Genomic DNA, 10,576 nt, shown 5'->3' with positions numbered 1-10,576 from the left:
ATAACTAACAAAAAACGAAGTTGAGAAGCACAGAAAACACTTTCCTTATCTTCCATTTCATTAACTTGAAACAGATAAATCAACCAGCCAATCAGTTCCAACACCCAGTTTCACTACTTTTGACTTCACTATTTTCCCTTCTTGCTTTTGTCCAAGATGCTGCTTTCACAAAAATACTAAATATTTAAGTGTGAAAGGAAATGTTGTTTTTATTGGACCATAGTTGAAAGAACCACCAAATATACCCTCTGACAGGCACATTTCAACAATTAAAATTAATAACTCAATGCACGAGACTTCTATCAAAGTAGGCCTAGGGAGGACAAACGAACGTACCCTCATCACCCATGCCTAAAGAGATTGTTTTCATGACTCAAACTTGCGCCAGTAAGAACGCTAACAGTAAGCCTCATTGTTAAGCCAAACCACCCTTTTGCATGTTGTAACAATTACTATGCAAATACTTGTAAGGAAAATTACAAGGCCAAAAAAATAAATGAGGGTTATATGAATTCCTTTCTCAAAAGACTTATGTTTGGTTCATAGGAATAAAATCATCTTTCATTTAGAATATTCATTCCCACCTTCGGTTCACTAAAGAAAGTCAAGAAAAATGTATTGCAAATGGAGTCATCATTGTAAGAGAATGATCATTTCGTAAAAAGGCTTAGGAATAAACATTCTATTCCACTCCACATTCATTCCAGTGAACTACACACCACCTATGTCATTCACATGTGGAGAAATACCACATAAGAAATTTGTAATTATATATCCAAGCAGCTCGATGCTGTAACTTCCAAATTGCATCCACAATTCATGAGGTTCAAAAAACAAAGGGACAAAAATCACAGCAAGCCTAAACAATAGCAGCAGCAAACAATGCTGGTAGTAACGTATGACACACCAAAACTGGTATGACAATAAAGCAGCACACCGGAATCACTTCCATTTCTTGAACTTTCCCCCGTGGTGATGATGGCCATGGTGATGATGGCCAAATTTCCCATGTTTGAATTTCCCGTGCCCATGGTGATGATGGCCATGTGACACGTGATGATGGCCATGTGACAGATGATGAGCGCCATGTGACGGATGAGCGCCATGTAACAGATGATGAGCTCCATAAGCAGCAGCCGCAGCAGCAGCACCCCCAGCTATCAGTGTTCCCATACCAGGTCCTCCATGCCCTGCATATATTATTAATGACAGAAATAACATATTATCAACAAAGGGAAAAAATAATAATAATAAAAGCCTAGTGTTTGTTACAATTGAACAAACAGCATTGCAAGCCTGCCTGCTTAGGGATCATCATTACCTTGCTTTTATATTAAATTGCAAACTAGTAGATGTAAATAGGAGGCAGAGAAATGAAAAATTAACAAAAAAAAGAAAGTTCAATAATCAGACGTGAACCATTGAATTCTCTCTCTTTTTCTTCTTTTTTCAACCTCCCAGAGAGAATTAGAGACAGACCGTTAAATTTTACAGTATTTCAAATTAGAATATCCTAGTTTAGTCCCCTTTACTGCTGGGATGAAAGGGAATTCTATAACCTTTTTGGTGCCAAAATCCATTAAAAAAAAACAATTAATTTTGCTTCTGATTAAAGCCTGCTAGGTGATAACACGCACTAGATAGTTCTTTGTTGTATGAGTTCCTTGTTCTGGATTCAAAAACACTGAATAGACACAAACTAATCAAAGGTTCTAGGAGCTCCTGCTTTCTTCTGCCAAGTGCCAACCACTATTGTTCAAGCATTTCTTGCAGGTGGTGACCAATCACCTTTAACACACCCAACAAAGAAGTTTTTTAACAGCAAATTTTGAATAGAAATAAAAATCACCGATATTTGAAAGCCCTGAGTAGGTCACCACATTTGGATGAAAGCCCTTTGCAGGCGGCCTATAGTGGACCTAATTTCACTACTATTCTTAGGGGTGAGCATGATCCGGTTCGGATCAATTTGGGATGAAACCAAGACCAGTGCCATAAGAATTGGAACCAAACCAAACCAAACCATTAAAATCATAAAACCAATCCAAACCAAACCGTTGAAACACAGTTCGGTTTGGTTTGGAACCACAGTTTCATATAATCTGTTCACAAGAAAAATCATATAACATTTTCAAAAAAATTCGACCTATCATAAATTTTAAAAATAATAACAACATGTCAATCAAACAAACTACTCTCATAATATTCACCAGTTAAGCAAAACCATAACATTAAGCAAATATTGTTTAACATTAATCTATCATGATTTCTTGAAACATAAACTTTCAAAACATAAATATGCACATTGTTCCACCATTAACCTAAACAAACATAATATCTATCAAATAAATATATATGATTCAAGTTATACGGGCTGGTTGGGCTCCAATCCGGAACCGTGGATCAATCCGGAACCAATCCGTGGAGACCGGTTTCTCAATTTTCCAAACTAGGACCAAACCACGAAATAAAAAACCAAACCAAACCTACCGGATTGGTCTGAACTAGTTCAGTTTGCGTATTTTTCGGCTTCCTTGCTCAACCCTAACTATTCTATTTAAATGACATGATCAAAAAAAATAAAAACTGCACATACCATGCCCACTCCCCTCATCACAACATAAAAGCAAGAAAGGCCTATAAGGTCCTTCACAAGTGAAGCGCTAACAACCAAATGAAAAACATATTCTAATATTGGAGGACAAATCAAATAACAACACACGGCAAGAAAAGCCAATAATAAGGTCCCTCCCGAGTGAAGCAATGACAATCTATTGACAAACATATCTAAAAACAGATAAGGATGTCAAATTTATATCCTAAAAACATAAATGCATCAAACATACCTGAATGATGTGAAGCCGATGGACTAGGATAAGCTACTTGTGGATATCCACTTGGGGAAGGATATGGTGATGGTGGGTATCCACCTGGGGGAGGATATCCAGCTGAAGGGTAACCACCTGGGGGAGGATATCCAGCCGGAGGGTAACCGCTAGGGGGAGGGGGAGGGTATCCAGCCTGTGGGTAACCTTGAGGGGGATATGCCTGAGGAGGGTATCCTTGGGGAGGGTATGCCCCAGGAGGCGGAGGGTACTCTCCACCAGGATAACCAGAATGATTGTGATTCCCACTCATTCTTCTTCAACTTGAAATTGATGAACTGAGAATGTAAATACTGGACATTAGAACATACAAGAATTTTTTGGAGTGAAAAGAACAAAAGCACCACATGTATCATATGTGATCAGAATGTAATAGCATTTGCTTTATTCGGACAATCATAGAACTCCATCACAATTTTCTCTAATAAATTCCCCTTAGTCAAGAACTAAGTTCCTCGGGAATCTAGAAGTAATAAGCTATAATTAAAGCAAACCCAGAAAATTTTACCGAAAAATCTGGAAAACACTAGAGTCAAAGTCGACAGGGCTAATAACATCCCGAAATCAAGAAAATTCACAATGACTAACAATTCTTGTGCATCATTTTGAATTCTAAACATATAAAACAGACTAACCAAAGTGGATCTAAATCAGACATTTGAGATGGTTCTAATCAAATTACAAGTAAAGGCTTAGAGTAACAATTGAAAAAAGTTGAAAAACTGTTTGGTAATCATTTAAAGACAGATTTATATTCTGAAAAATGGAAAAGTGATAATGAAATAGAAAACATAATTCGGGTGTTGGGGGTTAAGAGAACAGTGTTCACAAAAAAAAGTCAACTGTCAAAGAACTTTTCAAAACAACTTCTACAAGCTAATGAAAGTTGTGATCAATGAATGTCTAATACACACTTCCACGCAATATATAATTATTATTGATTAATTTTGAAAGAACATAACCATGATGAAACAAACTGAAATTAAATACAAGAACAAGCAATAAATTAAAAATCCTCCACAGAAACAACAAAGAAATCATGATTTACTTTTTACATTGCTACTAAATTCGAAGCAACAAGAACAAGCAAAGACAAGAAAATCAAGAATCCTAGGCAACAAACTAGTAAGAAGATCAGGATTCACTTTTTCATTAAATCAAGAGATTTTGTATGTACAAATATATATATATATATATGTATGTATGTATGTATGTATGTATAGAGAGAGAGAGAGAGAGAGAGAGAGAGAGAGAGCGCTCACCGGATTGAATGGAGTTGTTTCAAAATCTTTAATTCGGCTTTTTGTTACAGAGTTGTTACTGCTTCACTTTCATTCAAATATATATCACAAGAAACGTGCAAGAAAGTGACGAAAATAATAAAATAAATTACACTCATATACTCATATGGCCCGTTGTTTTCATAGATATGATGGAAGGAATTTATAACGAAATGATTAATAGTGAGTGGATTTATCGTGAAAATTTATTAAATTATTTTTATATAAAATAATAAAAAAAATTAAATATTAATATTTAAAAAAAATTTCTAATATATAAAAAATAAAAAATAAATTTAATCTCCTCACTATTTTTCTAATATCATCTATATCTCCTCCGTATCAATCATTCTTTTAAGGAGACTACTAATACCAAGGGATTAATAGTCCCCTCCCCATCTCTCAAAATAAACACCCTATTAATAATACTAACACTATGTTTGGGAACGTAGGAGAGAAAAGAAAAGAAATGATTACTTAAGTTATAAGAAAAGAAAAAAAAAAGAAATGATTGTGATTTCTCTCCTTTTTGTTTGGATAAGGAATAAATAAAAGAAAAGAAATGATTGTGATTTCTCTTATTCTTGTTTGGTTAAATTTCATTAAAAGCAAAGAAAAGAAATTATTTTATATTATATTACTAAAATAATCTTTTTATATTTTCAATCATTTTATTTCTTTTATTTTTATAGGGACAAAATTGGTATTATGAAAATAGTAGTTTCTTTTCTCTCCAATCTCTCTACTTTTGGAAAGATTGAAAATGAGGCTCATAAGAGAAATGAGTTTCTCTCCATTTCTCTCCATTTATTCTCATTTCTCTCCACTTAGATTATCCAAACAAGTAAGAGAAATATATATCTCTCCATTTCTTTTCTTTTCTCTCCAAATCACTCAATCCAAACATAACGTAAGGAATTAATAATCACAATTCCCTTTTCATAACCCCAAACAAATGGGTCCATACAATCTTACGTTATTTGATCACTGACTTCTGTTTGTGATAAAACATATTTAATGAAATTATTTGATGAAAAAAATAAATTAGTTTTTATTTTTTATTTCACTATATCGGAAAAGCCAGTAACATTAAAAAAATTTACCGAAAAAGTGATTAGCGGTGGCAGGTGTACAAGACAGCAACAATAATGATGGTGAAAATATGGATAGATATACGTATTGTTTGATAATATTATTTTTTAATTTAAAAGTTAAAAAAATATTTAAAAAATTAAAAAAATAATAATTTATATTAAAAAGTGAAATATTTTTTTTACTCTCTATTTTTTACATATCTTTTCATGAAAAATTAAAAAATCTTCGTAAATATATTAATTTTTTTATATTATATTTTAGTAAAAAATAAAAAAATTACTAAAAAACAAGTTCTTAAACAAGGCTTAAATGGATAAATATGTGATATATAAACAAATATTAGGATGGCGTGTGGATAGTGGACATAAGGACGGATACTTAGGGATGAAATCATCTTTTAAATTATAATTACAGTAATGCTACAGATCCCCAGTTGGGGTGACCCCCAGTGACCCCAGTGCCACGTGTCGGCCTGGGGTGGCTGGAAACTCAAAAAAAAAAAAAAAAAATTATTTTTTTGGACCAATGGAAAGGGACCCAGTACCCCCACTGGGGGTCCAAAGCTTTATTCTTATAATTATCCATTTGATCTCCAAATAATAGAACTTGCACATATTAGTCTAAAGTTTTAGAAATAGACATTCGACTTGTATTCCCTATCATTTTTAAAGCTGTTAACATAGAAACTCATTAAATTATTAAAAAATATTATTTTGACCTTTTAATTTATAAAAATAGACAAATAAAACTCTTAAATTATTAAAAAGTATTATTTTAATCTGTTAAAGTATTTGCATGTACTGCTAAAAGATAAACATATATATGCCCTTGATTATAAGTTGGTGTTACTTCTTTTTTTTTTTTTTTCCTTTTTTTTCTTTTTTTTTAAACATAAGTTGGTGCTACTTTATTATTATGTAACATAAATATGTAGATAAGAGCAAAAATGCCAAAAAAAACATAAATATATAGGTACATGAAACTTACATATGCCTTTTGTTAGTTTTTTATAGAAATTTATTTGAGATTTTTTTTAAAAAAAATTAAAATGTAATTTAGTGAAAAAATTTTTTTTAAAAAAAACAAATATTTTTACATAATTTTATTTTTTGAAAAGTCAGAAATACTTTTTAAAATTTTAAAAATATTTTTGATATTTATTTTTATCAAAATAGTTACCATTCTATTTGTAAAAAATAATAAATAAAATCTGAATTTTTTTTTCTCAAAAACAAAATAAGCAAAGTTGCTACTAGAGCATCTCCAACAGTGTATTAATTTTTTCACCAAATTTGAGTAAAATGTCCATTTGATATCAAGTGCTCTAACGGAGAGTTTTGAAGCTTCATTAAAATACTAGTCAACCAGACAGACGATCGGGCGAACGTCCACCCGGTAGACCGGGCAGTGTAAAGTTTTCACACAATTTTGCCTTGAGATGGTCATCTGGGGGGTCAATCAGGCGAATGATCGGCCGGTCGATTGGCCAATGTAATATTTTCACAAATTTTTGCCTTGAGGTGGTCTTCCGATAATGAAAATCCCACGACAATGAATAGTGATTTGATAAAAGACACATTGGTCCTCAGTTTGATGAAAGAAAAATGAAATCTTAGATTTGATGATGGATTTGATAAACGATTAAAGCAGCAAAAAGGATCCTTTTTCATCAAATTAAAATTTGATGAAAGATTTGATAAAACGTTGTGATGGTCTTACATAGCTAAAAAAATTGAAGGGATTAGTTTGTTTCTAGTTCACAAAATGGATTGTATCGTGTTGTTTGGGTTTGTAGAGCTCACCACAAGTCTCGTTTTGATAATCTGAATCGTTCATTTTTTAGATCACAACATGTAGGTCATCTAAACAAAATCAGATCGATCCGATAACTGTAACTATGTTAGTTTATTATATTTGTCTCTCAAAAAATGGATGATCTAGTTTTCATATAATATTTGTCGTTTATTTTTTTGCAAATAAATGTCATAAAACTAACATATCGACTTAATTTTTTTCATAGATAATCTACACATTGTGGCCTGAAAAATGAACAGTTTAGATTATTGATTTGAGATCTGTGGTAGGCCCTATGAACCCGAACAGCACAATCGAATCCACTTTGTGGATTGAAGACAACCTGCTTTAAAAATGAAAATAAAAAATGATATAGTGTGTGTATGCATTACTTTGATGCATTTAGAAGTCTTTTAATTGCAATAAGTTGATTTAAATTTACAATATTTTATAGTCTATCTTAGTTTTTAGTATTTTTTTTTTTTAGTCAGTTTTTTTTTTAGATTCATCTAGAGCAAATAGATTTAATTTTTATGTCTCTATATTTCTGTAGATGTTATTTTTGGTGAATTTCTGTGATGACCGGGTATGTTTTTCGTCTCGTTCCCTTTGAGTTATGATCGGATTTACTCTTGTCATAATGTAGGGCTTTTATGCGAAGTCTTGTTAACCGTTGGGTTCGTTGTTGTTGAAACTTACTCTCAAAATTCTCGCTCCTATTTACTTCGATTCTAAGTTTCACTTGCTTCAGGAGGTGTGAGGTTGGATCCGAGATGTCTAGAGTGGAGTTGCTGAATTTTTCTGTTTGGGACCAGGGCCGCACATAAGGGAAGGGAGGCCGCACGTGCGAAGAGGGAGGGATTTTTGGGTTTGGCTACTGCAATTTAAGCAGGTGCGGTTGGAGGTGCGAGGTAGGCGTCGCACGTGCGGAGGTAAGTGCCGCACGTGCAGGAATCTGCAAACTCCGAAAATCTGCTTTTTCTTTCATTCTTGGGCTGTGTGTGTATCACTTTTTACATATCCGTCTCTCTCTAAAAACCATATCCTCCTCATTCTCTCTACATTTCCTACACCAAATCTCTTAAAACTCTTGATCTCTTGCAATCCATTGGGGTTTTGACCCAACATCCTTCACAAATATTGGAGAGCTAAGCAAGGGCTACATTGTGTGTGGTGGAGATTGGGTTTTGGCACCGTTGGATTTGGGGCTTTCATCCCTTTTCTTCTCCAAAACCTGAGGTAAGGAATTTTTTTGAGTCATATATACATGTTTGCAAATTGTTTTGTTGATTGGAACTCCTTTTTATTGGTTTGAACTTAGTTTTTGACTCATGAGCTGATGATGCTTTTTAAATGTGGGTTTCCATAATGTCTCTTTTATTTCACAAATTTCTTGAGATTGTGAGTTATATTATTGTAGAGAGATTTTAGTTTAAAATAAATTCTTTCAAAATAAGGAGACAAATCTAGTGTATGAAAACCCTAGAATTTGGGAATTTTTTTTTGAAAATGAGGTGAGGTTATAAAATTGATTTTTGATTAATATTATGATTTTGTTGCATGAAAGGAATCTCATGAAAGATGAGGAATAGTTGTTTTTTTCTTTTTAAGTCGTTCAAAATGTGATTATAGTCATGAAATGACTAATTTCTTGAGAATATGTGAAAGGTGAAAGTGTTGCTACTCTTGGAATGATGTAAATTATTATATGCTTATGTTGCGAAATTGTTGGAACAATCTTCTGTGTAAATAAAATAAATAGAAATTAATTCAAACAAAATAAATAAATAATGTACCGAATTTATTTATCAAACCGAATTAAAAATAAAAGACTAAGTCGAGTGTGTGACACTCTGTCCTTAAGACAGATTCGCCCCGCTACGGTGCTTACGGTTGAATGGCGTCTATCTCCCAGGATACAATGATCTTAACCAATTTGTAGTAGCACTCCAAAACAAATTGTTCGGCGAACCAAACCTGTGTTCTAACTCTCTGAATATTTATTCCTAAAATTATACAAGAAGAATAATGCACTAAAAGAAATCTGGACAGCAAAAAGACAAAGATTTCAGACTGAATTTTCAGATCGAAAATTTCATTCCTTTCATTGCTAGAATAGATGGGCATAAATAGGCAAAATTACACAGCTCGAACAGGTTCCAAAATAGAATGAAAAGGTGCACAAAAAATTGAACAGGTGCACCACTATTCAAACATTGATTTGACCGTTGCAAATTTCAAATAATTTGAATAAAGTTCCGTTAGAGGAATAGTCAAAGCAACTGTTGGAATATATTATTTAAACTATTTGGAATACAAATATATATTAAACTATTTGAATAATTTAATAAATAAAGAAAGAGGTATAAACTTTAGAAAACCACTTAGGAACCTAAAATTTAAATTTAGAATTTAATTTAAATTCCCACAATTACAAACTTTAGGAAACCACTTAGGAACCCAAAATTTGAATTTAGAATTAAATTAAATTCCCACAATAATTTTTATTGAAAAACTTCAAATGAATTTTATCTAAATAAAAATTAATGTTAGACCCGAAAATGACGTCAACTTCCCATTCACTCATAAATGGTTTTTGACGTTCCGTCTTCACCGTGCGACTTGCCACGCGGCAAGGAACACGTCACCTCTTCAGACCCACCCCAAAAGACGTTTGGGGCCCACTCAAATTGGGCTAAAAATATGCCTATATTAATCATTTTTCCAACAATCCGCCACATGAATGGAATTTGATGGAGAGAAAATGCAACAACATGATTGTAGACGTCCCCGCGAACGCCCCGGGAGGAATGAATCTCCCACCGTTCTGTTCGTTTTGGGCTCACTACAGTTCAGGACTCAAATTGCCACGGTTCTTAATCTAATCTCACAATGTGCAATGTGAGATTGATAAATCACCAAAGAATCCAAATCCGGCAAATCGTTTTGAGAAAACAGATTTTTAGAAAGAAGTGCCAAACATAGACTGCTTTGCCAGATACAGAGTCGCCACCTAAATATTTTTTATGGGGGAATTTAGGAAACCCTGACTCGTTTGCCTAAGGCCACGTGTCCGTCATCACCAAAGTTGCCTCGGCTCGGGAACTTGGGTACGATTGGGGAAGGTCAGCTATGAGCACCCCCGCTCACCCGATCCGAAGATCGGCCTCTACTAACCATGATATCTAGTTTTGAAAACGTTATGTGTTCTTATTCTGATTAATTAGGTAATCTTACTATGTGATGCGCACAACACAAAAGTATAGACTAGATCGCCTAATTTGGAACAAAGCATTGCATATACGTTTGTTCGAAAAATAGTTTGAAATTTGCTACTTGCAAGTAGGCTAAAATACGGATTTCAACGAGTTGCTCCAACTCAAGCAATCCAACCTTCACCCATAGGCATTCAGGCAGTAATATCACATAAGCACATAGCCACATGGTAAGCATGCCGTCATGTTAACATTCACACTCATGCGAGATGCTAAAGCATAAATACTTATAGTGTACTCCGAGCCA

The 10,576-nt window shown here is 33.4% G+C and overlaps 1 protein-coding gene across 2 annotated transcripts; it reads right to left on the bottom strand.

Annotated features, from left to right (window-relative positions):
- Positions 1-725: 725 nt before the first annotated feature.
- Positions 726-4,287, bottom strand: LOC145788949 (uncharacterized). Of its 2 annotated transcripts, none has more exons than XM_082916188.1 (3): positions 4,148-4,287; positions 2,847-3,163; positions 726-1,190 (listed from the first exon to the last, which is right to left on the bottom strand). In XM_082916188.1, exons 2-3 carry the CDS (start codon positions 3,136-3,138, stop codon positions 943-945), a joined length of 540 nt encoding a protein of 179 aa, XP_082772314.1. In that variant the 5' UTR covers positions 3,139-3,163; positions 4,148-4,287; the 3' UTR covers positions 726-942. The 2 variants fall into 2 exon arrangements, with proteins under 2 accessions (XP_082772314.1, XP_082772315.1); XM_082916189.1 differs by lacking the exon at positions 4,148-4,287 and adding an exon at positions 3,934-4,140.
- Positions 4,288-10,576: the final 6,289 nt, after the last annotated feature.

The sequence above is a fragment of the Camellia sinensis genome, chromosome 2 (assembly GCF_055761805.1).
Source record: "Camellia sinensis isolate YWXY chromosome 2, ASM5576180v1, whole genome shotgun sequence".
NCBI lineage: Eukaryota > Viridiplantae > Streptophyta > Magnoliopsida > Ericales > Theaceae > Camellia > Camellia sinensis.
Note: the sequence above shows the minus strand (reverse complement) of the source record. Positions and strands in the feature narration are given on the sequence as shown.

Bases quoted from the DNA above. Each gene is read 5' to 3' on its own strand.
- LOC145788949 (XM_082916188.1), bottom strand. From the start codon at position 3,138: ATGAGTGGGAATCACAATCATTCTGGTTATCCTGGTGGAGAGTACCCT. The intron at 1,191-2,846 runs GTATGTTTGATG...TAATATATGCAG, and splicing joins ATCGGCTTCACATCATTCAG to GGCATGGAGGACCTGGTATG.